General features: G+C 37.4%; 2 protein-coding genes across 2 annotated transcripts; both read left to right on the forward strand.

The window, feature by feature from the left end:
* The first annotated feature begins 842 nt into the window (after positions 1-842).
* On the forward strand, positions 843-4530 carry Rab35 (RAS oncogene family member Rab35). The gene is made up of 3 exons (XM_033468534.2): positions 843-1202; positions 1762-2186; positions 2400-4530. Exons 1-3 carry the CDS (start codon positions 1151-1153, stop codon positions 2526-2528), a joined length of 606 nt encoding a protein of 201 aa, XP_033324425.1. The 5' UTR covers positions 843-1150; the 3' UTR covers positions 2529-4530.
* A 996-nt stretch (positions 4531-5526) lies between these two features.
* On the forward strand, positions 5527-15348 carry Ppa (F-box and leucine rich repeat protein partner of paired). Its single transcript, XM_033468600.2, has one exon. The coding sequence runs from the start codon at positions 6616-6618 to the stop codon at positions 8104-8106; it is 1491 nt and encodes a 496-aa protein (XP_033324491.1). The 5' UTR covers positions 5527-6615; the 3' UTR covers positions 8107-15348.
* Positions 15349-20514: the final 5166 nt, after the last annotated feature.

Consider the following 20514-nt stretch of genomic DNA (forward strand, 5'->3'; position numbering starts at 1 on the left):
ATTCAAAATTTAATTTAAAATTGTTATTAACTTCTTTCTGTAATACTGTAAAATAATACAACCGTGCTTTGTGGTTACAAAATGTTAAAGGGTTGCTAACCTATTAGAAATAGTACCATATTTTGGTAACGGCGCGTTGAATCTTCCAAATTACGTGACAGTAACGAAAGAAAAATTTACAGTAATATCTCAGGTCTTGCAGAATTTTTTTACCTCCCTTAGCTTTTGCAAACATCTCCACCATTTTACTGCGCATCCAATCCGCAATGACTTCTGTTTTAGCTTCGGATCGGTAGCCAATCAGATCAAAGCAATTTCTGCTCCTATTTTTACTAGCGGAACGCGCTGTGGCCAGAAAATCTTACAGAAACTTAGGTATCACTGTAGTACGTTTATCGTCCTACATATTAAATACCTGTGAAAAGTATTTTAGGCATGTTCCGATTTCTAATTGGTAACATATTCGCCATTATTATAATCAACCAATCAGAAATAAATAAAATTTATGCTTGATCATTTGTACATATGTAATATGTAATATATATTATCAATTGAACATGTGAAAGTGAAAAATATTTTTGTAATAATATTTCGTGAATATACCTATTTGTATTGTTAATCAACATTGACAAGGCGGCAGTACATATATTGTATTAAATAATATAAAATAATTCTAGGGTAATTTAATACTTTAGTTTGTATGATAAAGAAATTCAGTATATTTCAACATTTTAGAATAATTTATTTAAGGACGATCATTTTCTAAAATATGTTTTTCTTTCCAACGAATTGTAATTCTTATTTAGAAGGCATCATACATAAAAATGCAGCCTTTAAAATAAATGAAATGCGTTGATTATTATGAGTTGATATAGTGTAGGCGTCATCTTTAATGGATTTTTTTCTTCGTAGTGATAATGAATTTTGATATCGCAGCAAATAAACATGGCGCTGATTTGATACTAGAGTTCTTTACTTCGGACAAGCCGCGAGCCTTGTCGCAATTTGCACAAACTCAGATATTTCATTTTTTCAATCTGTCCATGTATGTACAACCGAAATAATTTACTGTACAGTGAACGTATCGTCCATATTCCAAACTGTTTTTGAGAGCGAATCTTTGATAAACTTGCACGTCATACATGTCAAAATGGCCCGGGAATATGATCATTTATTTAAGCTTCTAATAATAGGAGATAGTGGTAAGTGTACAAATTTGTGTTTATGTGAAATATGTCGAAACATGAAAATATACTTACAAAGAACAAAGCGTTCGGGAAACTTATAGCTAGACTAAGAATTTGTAGAGTGTCATTTATTTATCACAATTAGTAAGTTTATAGAAAATTATATTCCATAGAATATTAAAAAAGCGATCAGATTTTAGAAAAGATTGGTTCTATATCAACAAAATACACGAACTTTTATTTTCAATTAGGTACATACACAGAAGTGTAAGCACATTCACAATTTCACTTATATTTGTTATTATGTTGTCATTTTCTAAATTATTCAAATAATATTTGATATTATGTAGGTATACGTTTTGTTTTGAATTCATTAATTATTTATTTGAGACATTTTTACTATTTAGTTATAGACTCTCTAAGTTGAAAAGTATACTAGAAACTTAAAAAATAGTAATATATTTAAATGTTTAAGTACATAATCACTGTATTTTATTATACAAAATAAATATTTTACTTTTATTTTGTAATTATTCTTACTTAATCATATTTTTTTCCTTAATTTTTGTTTAAGGTGTAGGCAAAAGTTCGTTGCTATTAAGATTTGCTGACAATACTTTTAATGGCAGTTATATAACTACAATAGGAGTGGACTTTAAAATACAAACTGTGGAAATAGATGGTGAGAGAGTAAAGCTCCAAATTTGGGACACAGCTGGACAAGAACGATTTCGGACAATAACTTCTACTTACTATAGAGGAACACATGGTGTTATTGTTGTGTATGATGTGACTAGTGGTGACTCCTTTGCTAACGTTAAAAGATGGTTACATGAAATCGAACAAAATTGTGATGTGGTTAACAGGGTACTTGTAGGGAATAAGAATGATTCACCGAATGAAAAAGTGGTATTAACAGAAGATGCACAAAGATTCGCTAATCAAATGGGAATTCAATTGTTTGAAACTTCTGCTAAAGACAATATTAATGTTCAAGAAGTAAGTAACAGTTCTATTTTTGTGTGTTTGAAAACATTTAATACATGTTTTTTCATAATGTATATGGAGAGTCATGAATCAACAACTGTTTTACTGAGTTTCAATTCTTGAGTATATGAAACAAATTATTGCAGCATATTATAAAAATCTTAATTGTAATGATCTTTTAATATAATGAATTAAAATCAGCTTACACTAATTTCTTGTATTTAGATGTTTATGGCAATAACACGGCAGGTGCTTAGGACCAAAAAAGAAAGGAAGGAACGACAAGCTATACAAACCAGTGAAACAGTAAACCTGAGAAAAAGCACAAAACAACATAAAAAGAAATGTTGTTAACAGCACTGTATAAGCTTAAGATCTGTTATCAATATCATTTAAAGTGATGACAGAAGTAAATTACAGCAACAAAATTTACATATAAAGTAATACACCAATGTTTTATAAAACTATTAAGTTTTGTATTTAAATTACAACATCGAAGATTGTATTCTTATAGAATTATACTTTGATGCTAGTAACATTCAATATATATAGGATGCAAATATTATGAATGTGTAGTGTTCATTAAGCGAGAACAACTTTATATGCAACATACTTTCTATTGTTGCATGCTCTTAATACAGTAAAAAAAATATAAAGACCTATTTGTATTATATAACTTACAAAAGAATCAGTACAAGAAAAAAAAGAAACAACACAATGTAATTGCTTTTTATTTGTGCTTTGCATACCATAATTTATACAAAGTGGAAGATAAAGTAATATTCAATGTACTGAGCTGTATCGAAATTTTTTATATATGTATATGTATATATATATAACTAATATTATATTGTATACATATGTATATGTATATACATGTATGTACATGCATATATACATATGTATGTGTATGTATATATAGTTATATGAGATTGTGTAATTACGGACAAATTTTTTTAATGAGTTACCATAATAAGAGCCCAATAGTGTTAAATACATAATACTTAGTGTTTATCCATAAAGAGGCGATCAATATTATTACTAGATAACTTAGCATATTTTATTGTGTAAGGTTCCTGCGATTTGATGACGCTTTTTCGTGCACTCTAAACAAATTGATTAAAATAAACAGTAGAAAGTATTTACGGTATAACAGAGGCAAGCTTTTTATGTGGCACAGGATGAAATTACATCACAGTATTTAGAAATTAAAGATTTTGTTTCAGAGCAACAAAACAGTTTTTTCTTTGATCACAAATGAAGTATTAATTTGTTAGCTAAGTATATTATTAACAAAAAATCCATGTTTAATGTAAGAATATTTTTACAAAGTTCGTTAAATACTAATGGTACAATACTGGGAACCATAAATACACGTATATGTAAATTTTAGTCTTTAGAAATATTATGCGAGTGATTTATGCTGTTATAGTATTATAATTTAAATTATACATGATTAAAGTAAGGAACGATTTAATAGGCCTTTCACATTTGTGTGCATTTTGGTTTGCATAATTGTAACACTGACATGAAAATCATTGGTAAAATTGTTCTTTGTTAAGCATAAAATTAAAATCTTTATTAAAGCAGGGAAGATAAACATGTGTGTAAGTATGCAATAATTTGTTGAAGATGGTAGTAAATACAATGGAGTTGGAATGCTATAAAGTGTGTAACATGATAGATGGGAGTGCTTTATACAATATACTTAAGAATCGGAAAACAATAAAATACATTTGTGAAAATGTATGTAAATCAGTCTTGCTTTTGAATAACTTTTATGTATATACCTTCGTACGTTATGTGTATACCTTAAGGGATACATATTGTGACATGCATTTATATATCAGTAAAAAACACTTTTAAAAGATCAAGTTTTTAAAAGAATTTATATTATAATTATTTGATATGTCATTAGACATTAAGGACTTTATAACAATATTTAAATTATTCTGTTTTCTAAATATTGACCCCATCCCTAAACTATATGCTGCATATTATGGTGTTACACTCTATATATGCTATAGTAATATGATAAATGTCTTCTTTCCATCTGTGATAATAGTTAGGATATCTATCCAGCTGCCGCTGTAATACCGTCACGAATGATACCCTATGAATTAACACAATTGATGTTGTTGCAATTTTTTGATCTGTACAACATATCTTTTTAACAAGGCAATGAAGCGGCATCCTATAACTTGTAAATATTCTACTTGCCAGTTTTAGTGGCATATCACAAGTATTCTAATCAATTATATTCGATATTGTTTACTGTTATACAGTTATACATTGTAATATGAACTATTATATACTTGAAACTACAAATAAATAAACAAATAGCAGTTTACGCGTATACGTAATTTTTAATTGCTTGTTATCTTACTCCCTACGCTATCTTCGTTAAACTTATGAATACATATATTTATACCTTCCACTCTAACATAAATAATTTATTTTTTATTTCAAAATTTGACACAAACTAAATTTTTTATTGAAATTACTAACAACTTCTCGAATGTATAAAAGTCATTTCGTGAATATGCAGTAAAATAAATTTATATACTCTATGTTTATTTACTTATCATTTTAATCTCAATTAAATTATTATTATTAACATACTGCGACGAATTCTAAAGTATATCAAACATTATGAAATCGAATTTTTATCTTATTATTCCGTGGATGTCATAGTCGGTAATCGATTATACATTCAAAATCATCGTCGGCTATCCATGCAAGAACATACGTATTCAAGAATCTCGAGTATAATCTATTCTACTTTTGAATTCATACGATCTGGTTTTGCTCAATGCGACACGCAACCTGTATTGCAAGCTGAAGTACAACTATGCATAAACACTTGTTTTGAATTTTTCTTAGGTACAACAAAAAATTTCAGTGAATATTTCCGAAAAGATCTCAATTCGACATACTTTTCATTATATACGGTACATTTTACTTATCCTTAAGAATAAAATGAAATGTCTTTCGGACGCAATGTTTTCTCTAAAAAAAATCTAACATCGCATCGAGATAATCGAGAATAGAAACTATTAGAAAAACGGGATAGAAAGATGTAAAATAAAGGATTAAAAGGAAATTTGGAAAAGGGAATATGTGCTACTTGAAGGAAAATTGAAGGAACGGTGGTGTGGACGCAACGTGGTTCACAGTACGCGAATCCCATACCCCCTCTTTTCGACGAAAACTTAAAAATGCCGCCGCAGCGCAACCCGAATCGATATTCGCCGGCATAGTCACGTGACGCGTGGTCGCGCGTAGATAGCCAATGAGCGGGACTCTGGGAGCGAGTATGCTCCGCCTGTATTACAGAACGACGACACGACATCTGAGTTTGGGCAACTAGAACAACAGTTCGCGGCTGGCAGCGCACCGGTTCATGTTTTCCCGACATGTCGGTTTGAAGCTGGTCGCGCGAGTGCTTCTACGACACGTTTCACACCGTTCAGGATAAGAATCGTAGAATCCAATGGGAAAGACTTGAGTTCGTTGGTAGTAGGAATTCGCTGGAATTTTCGTCGGTTCGTTAAACAAAGGGAACCTAACAGCGATGTGCGTGTCTAAAAAGAGGTGTTCAGTGTGGCAACGATCGGGATAGTGTAGAAGAAACTGACCGTGGTGGGCGAGAGAAAGATCGGTATAGTGAGAGGACGAGGTGGGGCGGTAACAAGCAGAGAAAGAGAAGGAAAAAAGTACTTGTGCACACAGAGGAAGACGCGCGCGCGCGCGCGCGCGTGTCTATGTACCGTACATGAATGTATACACATATCTGTACGTATATAGAAAGAGACGACGAAGAGAAGGGGGTGTGAGGAAGGCGGAGGGTGGGGAGACAGCGAGGAAGCGAGTCGACGAGCGAGCGAGGGAACAAGGAAACCCAGAAAAGAACAAAGACAGAACGAAAAACGTGTAAAAGAAGAGAAACGCGAATTAAAAAAATACGCTGCTGGTGTTCCATGTGCGACGCGATGTTTGCGTAAACTGCAAAACGACCGATATACCCTCTTCCTTTTTCTATTTCTATCCCTCTTTCTCTAATATTCAAGATATATTACATTCGTCGAAGACACAAAGCCGTTTTCATCGATGCATCGACATGATCGAAGCAACAGTGAGCTGACTGATGCGCGTCAACTTCGAATTAATATATCCACGGAAGGGTTCGTTCGATTGGAGCATGTATTACGTACTATTCGAGATTATCGAATAAGGAGGAAAGCGGAAAGAAAGAGACGGAAGAAAAAACCTACCAGGCAAGAATAAAGAAGAAAGGAGGGAGGGCGGGAGAGAGAGAGAGAGAGAGAGAGAGAGAGGAGACGAACAGAAACGGAAAGGGGAATTCGTCCCAAAGTCGGACAAGTGTAAGACCCCGTGTATATGTGTGACTCCGCGTCTATGTACACATACACTGGACAATATGGAGGAAAGTCATCTGTTGATGACGGAACTTCCGGCGTTAACGGCGAACCGAGGCACGACGTTGCTTCATCGTTCGGGACACTATTATCAATTACATCAGCCGCACCTGGCGATCCCGACATCGCAGAGCCAGGCAATTCTTTACAACACGAGTAACGCGGCGCATTATACTAGCGGCACACCGAGCTTGCCAGCGTACGCGCAAGGTCTCTCGAGACAACAGTCTCAGGCGAATCGCGAGAGCATCGCGGCCAGTACCCACATTTCGTGCCTCTATCCCGAAATTCTGGCCCTGATTTTCAGCTATCTGGAGGTTAGGGACAAAGGACGCGCGGCACAAGTGTGCGTCGCGTGGAGGGACGCGGCGTATCACAGGTCCGTCTGGCGCGGAGTCGAGGCGAAATTGCATCTAAGGAAACAGGCACCGGCGTTGTTCGCTAGTCTGGTCAAGAGGGGGGTGAAAAGGGTCCAAGTGTTGTCGCTGAGAAGAGGCCTGGGCGATGTTTTGAAAGGTGTACCGAACTTGGAGTCCCTGAACCTCTCCGGCTGTTACAACGTCAACGACTTGGCCCTGATGAAAGCCTTTTCCCAGGAGTACACTACCCTGACGGAACTGAATTTGTCCTTGTGCAAACAAGTATCGGACATTTCGCTAACTTGGATATCGAAATACTTGCAGAATCTCGAGCATCTGGAGCTCGGCGGTTGCAGAAACATTACCAACGATGGACTGTTGTGCATATCGTGGTACCTAAAGAAACTAAAGAGACTCGATTTACGAAGTTGTTGGCAAGTGTGCAACGACGGTATCGCTTACGTGGCCGGTATTCTTCCCCAGACACCAGGAGCGAATTTTTTAATGGAACAGTTGGCCGGCATCGTGGACTTCAACCCGGCTGGCGGCAACTTCGCCCTGGAATATCTCAGTCTTCAGGATTGTCAACGGGTCACCGACGAGGCGCTCCGGCATTTATCCACCGGCTTGACCACACTGAAGTACATCAATCTTTCGTTCTGCGTCTGTATAGGCGACACGGGGGTCAAACACCTCGCCAAGATGTCCAGCCTGAGAGAGCTGAATCTTCGATCCTGCGACAACATTTCGGACGTCGGGATGGCTTATCTCGCGGAAGGCGGCAGCCGGGTTTCATCGTTAGACGTGTCGTTCTGCGACAAGATCAGCGACCAGGCGCTTGTTCACATCTCCCAGGGACTTTTTAACTTGAAGTCTCTCTCGTTGTCTGCCTGCCAAATCAGCGACGAGGGGATCTGCAAGATCGCTCAGACATTGCACGACTTGGAGACGCTCAACATCGGTCAGTGTAGTAGGCTAACGGACAAAGGGCTCTACACGATCGCGGAGAGCATGAAACACCTGAAATGCATCGACCTTTACGGATGCACCAGGATAAGTACCAACGGACTCGAAAAAATTATGAAACTGCCTCAGCTGAGTACGTTGAATCTTGGTCTATGGCACGTGCGGTGATGGCTTTTTCTAAGCAGTATTCGCGTCCTTCGTGAACGAGCAAGGTATTTCCTCGCTCTTTCGCTCGATGGTGTATCCGATTTTTTCCTAACCGTCACTTTTGACACTTTTGCAAAGATTCTCGGCCAAGGAACACCTTCTACGCTCCAATCTTCTTCGCGATGCGATCGCATAACGTTCCTGTTCCGCGTACTTCTGGTCGCCGTCGCCGTGGTCGCGCGACCACGCCGACCCTGAGAGAGATCTAGTAGACATTCTGTAATTCCGATTTTTGTTGTTTCCTTTGCTCGATCGTTGCAAGCTCAGAAAACGGATTCAGGTGTTGTATTCTTCAATGTCAGAGTTTCTAGGGGAAAATGACTTTTTGCAGAAATCCATCTCTAAACTATTCAACCCTCCGCTCATCGTATACACTTGTTACTGAGTAATATAGGGTAATGATGTAATGTCGTACGCGTCAACCGTGCCACTAGTTGAGACGTCCTTTTTCTTCTTGCTTTTCTTCTCCTTCTTCTCCTTCTTCTTCTTCTTCTTCTTCTTCTACTTCGTCTTCTTCTTCTTCGTCTTCTTCTACTTCTTCTTCTTCTCCTTCTCCTCCTTCTCCTTCTCCTTCTTCTTCTACTTCTTCTTCTTCTTCTTCTTCTTCTTCTTCTTCTTCTTTACCGTCATAATTCTGTTAAAACCTTTGACCGAGAAAAGCTCGTTCTTGTTCAGTTTTCATGTTTTCAAACGGTTCCTATACACGCACCAAATCTGGACTCGATCCTAGTTGAATATCTAGACGAACTGTCTGCAGCAACGACTTCACTTGGGAAACGTGCATAAAGTACTTCGACGAGTTTTCGTTACTATAGTTATGGTTGTTACTCGCATTGCAACGGAGTATCGGTTATCAGATATTGTTTTGAATTATTTGTGTTGAGATTTCCTCTGTAATATTTAACGTTAGATTAACAGAGCTATATTTCGTCTATGAATGAGGTACAGACTGATCTAACGTCAGACCGGACGTGGTACCGCGCCTTCTGTGGTATCAATCTAGCGCAAACAGCGTAACACTAATCAACCCTTAATGACTAACCATCCTGGATACCGTGTACGATTTCATTAATTTTATTAAACAAAAGAAAAAAAGACAATGGATAATATAATACAATGATTGGTGAATCGTCTCTATATGCTCCGATCGAGTCTGGACAAACTTTAAGCTCATTTACAATTGCGAAACAGTTCAGAATAAACGGTAATGCTCAACTATTTCAATTTGATTTACCAACATCGATCAAATTCGTTCCTGTTTGACTTTATTCGTTCGCCGATATTTGGTAATTGCAAATGAATTTTGAAAACCATGTTCAACCGTGTGCAATCGAATACATCAATGCTTTTTTTCCGGGATCAAAACCTAGAATACACATTTTTCAGAGATATTCGCGAGTGTCGTCAAGCCGCTAGTGTCTTGTTTGTCTTATCGTCATTACGGAGAAAGATCAGCTCACTGTTCTACCGTGATAACGATCAAATACGTCACGAAAAAATACTGCATTTCAAGTTTTCATCAGGATCGCATTATTGTATTTCATTGTACCAGCGACTCCGTTGGAAACCTTTGTCTTTTGTTAAGCGAAGCGACAATTTAGCCAAAGCATTGTTTTATTATTTCGAATTATACGCATGCAAGTTCTTTTTTTTTTCATCAGACATATCTTTAAAATAATCTGAGCGCGCGCAGGCATATAATATGCGTGTATGTGCGTGCGTATACGACGCGTACATGTATGGATGGATCTACGTGCGTATGATAATATCCTTACTACGAAAGACATCCATGTTGTCACGGGAACTGTACCAGTTTGAACCTGCAAAAGACGACTCCACTTCGGAAAAGCATTAGTTCCTCAGCTGAAATTTCGTTGCTATAAAATAGTGCGGATGTTAATCGTGTTACACCTGAGGATTGGTTACTAATCGATGTATCGAGATAAACAGATTGGCATTACGATCGAGTCGTGTATAAGACAAATACAAAGTATTTTATGGAAGCGTTTGGAAACTCGGATATCAATTTTGTTAAATGTTCGACGCAACTAGTCATTTTCATAGTTGATTGTTCTTCGAATTGCAGGTCCAAATAATTTCGGTTCATTAACAATACATTGCTCAGTTCCAGCCGAGACAGTAAACTATACGTTAATCTATAACCAGCTCCGAGCGAATGCAAACTTAATGTTTTGTTTGTTTGTCGCGCGCAATTGGTGTTTGTTTCGCCCACTTGGGGCTTATTTTTGTGAGTAAAATTGTCTTGTTGATCGGTTCACTGACCCCGTATGTACATATCTGTACGAGATGTTATGTCTACGCGCGCGCATACACTTATTTCGAGAAGATTCGCTGTTAAGTTTTAGATATAGGTGAACCTTTTGCTTTTATTATTCGTAATAAATCGATACTACCGTTCTGATTCGAAATTTGCGAGCCACCGGTCTCAGATCTTTCGATTCGCGTGCCTTCTGTAACGATATTGTTGAATTTATTATTCGATCGAACAGCTACGTTTATTTTGTACAATTATTTTGTATGTTACACCAAAGAGTACGGAAGAAGAGCCATTGTGATCGTCCGTTTCGTTTTTGTCTTGTCGCGATTCGATTGCTATCACGCTTTACTTCATGCTACAGTATTTACTCTCACAATGCCCGGTTCGCGGCACATCAATCTACATAGAACACTTTCTATAAGTTACACAGTGCCCCCCCCACCCCCACTGATCCGTTCCGTGGCGAAACATTCTTTACATGAAGAACACACATCCCCCCGTAATGCCCGACCGGCCTGTATCATTGGAGTAAATACTGTATTCGGCACGAAAACCGTCGCTTTTTCTTTGAGTAAGTGTAAGTTTTTTGATACGATGTTGTAATCGGAAAGAGATGTTACTGATTTTTATTATCCCAACACAGGCGACTCGGTTGTACATTTGTTTGTGTTTTATGCGAGTTATATGTCAGGAGACGTATTTGAATCGAGAGAATACATAAAGAAACGCATAAGGATAGACGACAAGTGAGAATCGAGTGAGAAGACGGGGAAAGACGCGCGTGAGAGAGGTAGCAAAAAAGTTTAGTTGAAGTACGTTACCCAATTGAATATATAGCGAATTGAAACAATATTGTAAACAATAGGAGTTGAAGAAAGCACATAGGTTTAAATTAGAGCGAGATATAGTGCCGAGCAACGTTAAATTCTCGATGCCAGTTTATTTGTATCCATTTTAACTATCCCGCCAAAAATGCCGGGCAAAGGGATAAATTGGAGGCAACGAGCTGCGTTGCTCTTGACATTATGACTGGAAGATTCAGTTGTTCGACTACGATTCGAGCCCAAGTTGGGAATAGAAAAGATAAGACAATAATATTTTTAAACGATATTATTTTACGTCGTTTTATTGTGTCTAAGTGTATCTTTTTACGAACTGAGGTTTGTGTTATCTGTTTTGGATAAGCGGAAATTTTCAGTTGAGAAACAAAGATAGTGTAACCCCGGTACTTCGCTGTTTCTTTTCTTCTTTTTTTTTCTCGATATTTTTGTTAGTCAACTTAAGCCATTCTATGGAACATTGTTTTGATTAAGATCGAAAGTGCAATAAATAGAGATCATTCGTTTCAAAATTGTTGTGTATAGTTTTAATTACGTCTCGCGAAAGAAATTGGTTTTTGTTAACACGAGGTGCTCTCATTACGTATTGTTTAATTAAAAAGACATTTTTTCTTCCTGGGAGCCATTTTTTACGAGCACGAGGCACACACGCCGGTGCGTTCGTTTCGGGTCTAAAGAGTACAGCACACACCGAGCTGCATCTCTCTAATTCTTATTTTTCTTGGGTAACTTTTTCCGTTGCGTATGTCCTGTTCATTTCAAATTTCGAAGCTGCGTTAACTGCATTCCTTCCTAATGCAGCTATAATAACGTTACAGTTATTCTCAAGAAACTCGACACGCGTGCTCTAAGAATTTGATATCCACCCGCTGTTCTCTCGTTGGACGCTGATGCAGCGAGATGTAACTATGTTTGTTAACTGTTTGTAATATATTGTTAATACAATTCTTTTTATACTCGTACAAAACAACCGTGAGTTTTTCATTCCCGTCACGCAAGCCCGTCGTCGAACAAGAGACTTGTTCGTTAATATGGTTTTCTTTTAATTCAATCGAAGGCGTCGATTTTACACGAACGCGCTGCCATTTCGTCTCGTTTAAATGTTTAAACGTACTACCGGTTTGTAACCGACTATTCGGTCCAACTGCATCAGCGTCGTGTTAGCAGCACAGTTGAACGAGAATACTAAGATTTTGGACGTGCCGTATCTTGCAGTCACACTACAAACGATCCTACACCAAGTTCAATGCTATTCACAGCATTCGCCCACTTTGATAGCAAAGATCAGAGGTATCTCTGTTTGTAGATCGTTAGAGATAATTTTCATTATCGTTACGGAACGATAACGTTTGAAACGATGAGAGACTTCTATCTTGTGCCATACTTTCTATAAAATCTTCTATTTGTAGATGCTCCATACTGATCGGAACAGAACATTTTCTGTAATGTGACAGCAAGGGAACTCATTCAAGGTACTCCGTCTATCTTCTTGAACGCGAAGTACTCTCACTGTATCGATAAAATTTATCCCAGCTTGGATTACGAAGCATTTTTATTTGTTTAATATTAACAAATTTCTCTTGTAATAAACTTGTACGAGGCATATTCTGTTTATTATTTCGTTATTTGCAGAGATAAGTTTATTTTTTACAATTACCATTCATGAGTCATTGAAAAAAAGAAAGAAATAATAGTGCAAGAATGACAAGAATTTAAATCAAAAGGATATGTGCACACATGCAATTGTGATAGTATTTTGTAAATAAAAATGACTATTTTTCTAAAAGCACTTTCTTAAAATCATTTTAAACAAAGATTTTCCTTTTCCTTATTTCCAAATTTAACGTACGTATCGCGAACATTGCTTTCGCTACAAAAATCGTGTAGTAAACTAGTGAAAGGTGAGTATACCTCGATTACACGCATATTTTCTTCAAATTACGAAACATTCAATGAAAGTACGCATTTAAAAATAAAAATACGTGCGTGATCAACATTTCAGTTGATTCGTCATGTCTTCGTCATTAGTTCCAGATAAGGATTGGAGTTCATATTTTTGTAAAGTTTATTCTTGGTTATTAACGGATTTCTAACGTAACAGATTTTATTATCACATTTGAATTGGATAAGTGAAACGTATTAGTTCTTACAAACGTTTTTGTAATTGCGTGTATTTCAGGTCCTGTGCAACGCACTGGACAGTCTGTCCAATAGAGATGGAAGAATTCAGGGTCTAATATGTCTTTTGATGCCTTATACATATGTAGTATAAATAGAAAATTCAAACTTGAATTCTCGGAAAATGATCTGTGAACAATCATTTTTACAATGTCTTTTCAGACATACCGTATTTGAGTTCAGAAGAACTTTTGGTTTAGGTGACAGTTGCTAACAGCTTTAGGTGACAATTGTCTATCTCAAATCAATTTCGTCTTTAACGGCAGTAACGAAATATGTTAGTACAGTAATAATGTCATTATAAGTACTTTAATCGGAGGGTTAATGTTCTTCTTTTTGCTTCGAAATGTATTCAAGAAACTATTATTTTTTCTTTCGCGTGGCTTAAAATGGAAAAATCTAAAGACTACAACTTTGAATATTAATTTTATACGAATTCATTGTATCTGTTTCCCATTTTATTCTGCAACCACTTCTTCATCTCTCTCACATCTGGGATCTCTATTTGTATCTCATCTAAATCTAAATCTAAATCTCTTATCCAAATCTCTTTCCCTGCAATTCAGAAAGGCATTGTCTTGTCCAGAAGTTTTATACTGTGTATTAATGTTTAAGATGAACAAAATAAAAGCGCAGAAGAAAAGTCAGTGCGTTGGAAAGGATTATGCTGTTCTAATAATGAATGACAATGACATTATTAATAAAAAGTATTCGAAAAATTTGTAGAGGACGATCTACGGTTATATCTTTTTTTTCGGAAAGTGATAGTGGCAGGTTAATTATCATAAATTTAATATTTTTCGTAGGTATCTGGAAATACTTCCAGTTCATTTGATTTTTAATAGAACGAAGAAGACTACAAATAAGCAAGTATACGATGAACGAAGTCAGTTGATTCTAAATACGCACATACCGCAATAAAAGAATTTAATGAATTTCCGTATTGTATAAAATAAAATCGCATTTCTAAGAATGATAGCAATACATGGAATTTATGGGGAAATTAAAGTGAAATCAAAAATCGACCATCTCATCGATCAAAACAAAAATGACAACGACACGAGTAATCTAATTATAACACTGCTCTTTCATTCTAAACGTTTTCTAGCGCTTCCGTTTCGAGGATGTCACGCTAATTACGTTTATTAACGTTTCATTAGTCCCACGAAATGTGTGTGTACACGGACGACTGTCTTGAAATACGTAATAAATGTAAATTGTAGCTTGCGAAAGGGAAAAAGAACATCGAATGTTATATGGCGTAAACGTGTAAAAAGTTATATACGCACCGGGGACATGTTTTTATTTATATTTGATTAAGAATTTTCAGTAGAGGTCACTGACGCATATCTAAAACTATACGTATATATACAGGCTGTCCTGTAAAATGTAATGCTTATCGAACGAGTGAATGGTACATGCAGAATGAACCGTTGTTTAGTCAGAAATGGCACGTCGATCGTTAATGTTATTTACAGGACACTCTGTACACGCGTGTGCATCAGATTTTCTTTTTTACGCGAGCAAGAAGACTGGCAACATGCAACCGAACCAAAAATTTTCTCCGTTAAAGAAATTTTGTTTAGCTAAGTTATGCCACACATATACATACATACATACATACATACTCGAGCGTGTTAAAAAGTAACAGACTTACGCATCTTCGCCGTCTAGGCACTTAAACTAAACGCATAACGTACAAATTGTGTACATTACTTAGCGAGTATCGTTCATGCGTTCCGTTCGAACTATTTTGTTGCGGAGTCAACGAAGAAAAACGACTTTGTAATTACCTATTGTAAATATTTAACGACAAATGTGTTAGCGAATACACACATACAATGTAATTGTAAATATCTAACATGAGAAAAATGTTTGTTAAATATAGAATACGTTACGTTTTTCAAATACATTCATTTATTCTCGTATCCCTCCAATGTCTGCATCCCTTTGGTCTCTGGAAAGGGGTTTCGGGGGACGTGAACTATGGTAAGTGTTGATAAGGTAAGTGCTCCTCTGCGAAAACTTTCACCATAGTCATTTTATAATTAATTATACCCACGACTTTGACGTACTTTGATCTAACGACTCTGTCACCGTACGTTCTCGTACACATGCACAGCCGATTACAAAGACGTGTATTTTATCAAACCGTGGTTCAAAATTATCTTAATTTAAAGAAAGCAAGTTACAATTATTTTATGAAATGCATAAATTCTTAATTACGCTTGCCTATTATGCGTGCAGTTTAATGCTGTGTTTATGATCGGTATCGTATAAATAAATATGAATGACCGTATATTTTTATGTAACGAACATTATAAATGAGTAAGATTTGTTTACGAAGGTGGATGTAACCACGGAACGTATGTCGACAAATTGAAGACAAGTAGATTTATTAAAAATGTCATTATAAAGTCAGTCAGAGTTTTTGGTGGTAATGATATAAGGAGACGGTGAAAAAGCCTGAAAAAGTCGCTTCAAGATAGGGGACACTCAATGAAAACGACCTCTTAGGAATTCGAAGCAATAAAAAAACAGTTGGTATAATCGAGAAAGTATCCAGGCGAATATAATATTATGCTGCTAGATATAAAGTTTCGAGTACCCGCATGAATATCTTAATTGGTCTTCTGATTCTTAGACCGAAACATCTACAATTCAACAACACGTCCCATTTAAAATACATGCAGGATCAATAATAAAATTGTACACGCAACACAGGCTGGATTCGTGGTTGCATACTTTTTAATTAATACGCGGATTATTGAATACAATTAAAATTGAATTGTGGAAATTTAATAACTTCGCGTCTATACATATAGTGGCGTGTAGAAATTGTTTACAGATTTTCAATAGTAGAACAATATTAAAATCGCACGTCTCCTTTCGGATTGAATTTTCCCAGAACATAAGGATTCGGAAGGTTTCCCTATGTTTCCCATAGTTGCTCAGCTTTTGTTGGCATCTCGGTGAAGGAATTTCTTTTTCTTTTGGTGAAATAAATCAATCCTTTTTGCAAAATCTTGTAGCATCTGGTCGGCATGGTTAGAAAAAAAGTGCCGGACCAGATAACTCGAAATTTTAATTACATCTTAAGGAAGAGTTTCATTATCATTTTACCTGAAATCAAAGCGATAAGATGTTTTCTAATATCAAAAGTACAAGCTATTTTTCCAGTACAATTGAACATTTGTGTTCAAGTAGTTACACATAAAGGAGCGCCCCGTTAGAACTTTTTACTTCGGATAAACTGGAAGACACATGTCATGTCACCTGTAATGAATAAATTATGAAACGCGTTCTAATTTATCTGAAATAAAAACTATGTTTACGAACAACTCGAGAAGGTTTATACAGCTTAATGAAATTCTTTTTTCTTCGAACGTCGAGACCCGAATTTCATTCTTCAATTAACTATCCCACGATCGATGTCCAAGTTCGACCAGTAGAATTTTGCGTGAAAAGGTAAGGCGGGGTCGCGGAGGGTTAAACGAACCTGTTAGAATTTCGTTACTTCAAAAGGGGGCTAAGATAGTCGAACGAAAAGAAATCCGAAGACTACCTGAGGAGGGACAAATCCCTCGTGCCGCATGTGATTAAGTCCTTTTCACAGAGTCACGGAACTCGAATCGGCCGAAAGAGAAAAAAAGATGGGAGCAAGGAAAGACTTGGGCCTGGGCCTGGGCTCCATGGTAGAGGCATTGTGCACATTCTTCGAGACAAAAGCACGAGCCAAGGAGTGAACCAGCTAGGTGCAGTGTAGGAGGACGGAGGGGAGTGTTGGGGGATGGCAGGGGGCGGAGAACGGAGGGCGGAAGAGAAGAGCGGACATTCATCACAAAGCAGGGTGCTCTAGGGCGAACAAGTAAGCGGATTCGCTTCAATGTAGGAAACTACCTGAATACCCTCGCGAGCTTTATGTTTGTTTTTGCTTCGGCGTCTTTCCAAACTGCACGAGATTTTGATTTTTCTAATGATTTCAAGTTTTACACGGTGTGCAACAAGTACCGTCGTTTTAATCAAATTCGCGTGAAAGCGCGATCCTCGAAAGATAAGGGCTCTAACAGACACGAATATACATATACGTATAGAAACTGTTCTGCTTGAAGATTCAGTCGCATTCAGTCTGGCCCTGTAGTCGGCACGGTTTAATCCGCAAGAAATATTTCTTTTATAGCTACGTATGTACGTTTTCGTTTTTATATGTATGGTGCAACGAAGTTGCAGATTAACATTTTAATCTCTTCCGAGGTTGGCACAGAAACTGTTCTGCACAAATTGAAAGGCGCTTTTCTGTTCTTCCCAACGTATTAAAGTCTGCAGACGGAGAACTATATTTTTATTTAATACCAATTTTCTGCAATTAATGCGGACAATTTTTATGCTGTAGAAAGACCTACAGTCTTAGTACAGTAATTTCTCCCTAATTCGCGCTCAGATTGCGCACAAAAATGGACAATTTGGGAAGAGGAGATACGATTGTTCGAGCCTTGCGTCTCGTTTTTTTTTAAATTGTTGACAATCGGTAACTATAAAATAATCGAATAATTGTATCTCCTCTGTCCAAATTCTCCATTTTTGTGCACAATCTGAGCGCGAATTAGGGAAAAATTACTGTAACAAGTCTAATTCTTACGTCTTTCAATTTCGTTTCTATACCAGCTTTTTTTTCGAGAAAAGTGATATTTGTCATGAAAATAATGAAATTAACAATTAATTCAACATATTTGGAAGCGAAAAATATCGAGCTTTAATAAAGGAAACGATGTTCTAGAATGTTCGAATTATATCTTCGAATTGGGTCTCACTAGTATTGCTAGTTTTTGAATGGCATTTGTTTGAAAACTAAACTGGGTCTGAGTGACCCAGTATAACATACGTGTTTCGCATAGGAAACGTGACAGCGGAGAGGGTTGAAAACGTATTTTTAAAATTTTCGATGTAGGTTCATCAGTCAGACAAGAAAACGTCGACAGCAGCCTTTAGGATTTTCACGGAGATTCTGAACAACTGGAGTTTTATCAAAATTGAAACATACGTTTACTTTTCATTTCATCATTTTTCATATCAATTACGATTTTCAAGATACACGGGAAAAAGACGAAGTTTTGCGAATAGTTTTTGAAAAAAAAGATACGTGGCCCCTTGAAATTTTCTTAGAATTCGAACCCTTTATTTAATTGTATAATTGAGACAATATTCGATTTTCGATTCTTATATATTCCGTACGAACCGATCTTTTATACCGGTCCACAATTTCGAACGAGTCGTCGAACATTTCCATAATTGGTGAATTATAAGTTGATTTTTTTAAAGATATCCATCTCTACTGTGTATATTCGGTCGAATTATCATTCCGAACCTTACGGCGCAACTTTTTCCCGCGCCTACAGACTTCTACTTCGCCTTCGCATGTTAGATATCCCTTTTTGCTTCATTGTACGTTCGTCAGTGCGTTTTTGTGCGCATCTTTCCCTCTGCCCAGTTCCTCCCCCGAGTCGGCCGCCCTCTCTTCGACTCACCCTGTGTACGAGCGCTCGCTTTTTCCTATTTTTAACATTTTCTTTTCTTCAATGCCTTAAAATGCAAAAATAAACGAGAGCTCGACGACCGACATGGAATTGACCATCGGCGAACGTTACACCATTTTCAGAGAATTTCGCCGGCGGCTCGGAAAAAAGAAACTTCTCTCTAGAAATGTCGATCGGGGCGAGCTCTATCGAACTAGAGAAAAAAGATTTTTTTCGAGAGGCTCTGTAAATTCCCAGAGCCGTTCGGTCGAAGAGATGCGTGGACAGTATAAAAGCCGTTGTAGCTTAGAACCATCGTCTCTGCCCCTTCGTCTCTCTTTCTCTCCGTCTCCGGTTCTCTGTCCCGGTCTCTCCCACGCTATACCATTCGTACTTTTCTTTCTCTCGCGTTTCGCTCGTGCTGCATTTCACTTTATCTTTCGAGCGGCCGAACGATAAATTATTGCCGTCGTTTCCGACGAAAAACCGGCGATTTCGGCCTCGATTCGTCAGCGGAGGCTCGCGACATTTAACCGTACACGTAGTCGTCAATCGTTTTTCGGAATGATTTTTTCTACGGGGCATAAAGGACGGGCCCGACAGGGAGAAAAGAATAACCAAGTCTGAAATTTCGGTCAAAATCTTTTCGAGTGTACGCCCTCTCTGTTCAATAAACCTCCCCTGGCGTCCCGGCTGCCACCCGCCGCTGTTACTACTTTCTCTCTTTCTCTAGCCTTCCCTCTCTCGCTTTCTCTAGCCTCTCGTTCCTTCTCTGTTGCTCGCGCCCCTAACTCACACCCTCTACCTACTATTCCTCTTCTCTCCTCTGTCTCTCTTCGTTCCACCCCCAACTCGGTTTCGCGAGCTCGCTCGCGCCAACGTTGGCTCGCTCACATCCATTCTCCTCCCACTCCTGCTCGCTTTATTCGTCGTGAAACTTTTTATGTTGTATATATTAAAGGGAATGTATCAACTGCTCTCTCTCTCTCTCTCTCTTCCGTTCAAGCAGATATCGTGAAATTAAAGAAATAAATATTGAGTTTGCGGTACTCGAGGGGCCGCGAGGAACATTGAAATTGTTCATTGACGACGGCGAGCAGTTTCTGCGAATAATTGACGACGAACGATCCCGCCGACGAATTTCTTTGGTTAACTGTTATTTTCGCCGAGCTCTTCCGTTCCGTTTGCACAACAGGTAACCGATCTCCCATCCTCTGGAAATAAATTCATCTATCCTTGGATGATTCTCGATTTTTTGAGATGTTAAACCCTTTAATGGACTGCAGGTGAAAGTGTTCCGTTAGGCCTGCGAGACTCCCTTCTTTACTCTCCCTTCTCGTCTCCCTCTCCTTTTTCTCCCTCTCGCTCGCATCCATTCGCTGACCCTTTATCACTGACTGTTAGTCACCCCCGGACAGTAAGACAGTAGACGCGCGGTCTCTCTTTACATAAATTATTCGAATGATTTTTATAGATTGTATTTACAGTTTTAACGAACGCGCAACTTATTTCTTTTTATTGCATGGAATAGACAGATTTGTAATTTTACTATGATTAGTTA

Source organism: Megalopta genalis, chromosome 2, assembly GCF_051020955.1.
Source record: "Megalopta genalis isolate 19385.01 chromosome 2, iyMegGena1_principal, whole genome shotgun sequence".
Classification (NCBI taxonomy): Eukaryota; Metazoa; Arthropoda; class Insecta; order Hymenoptera; family Halictidae; genus Megalopta; species Megalopta genalis.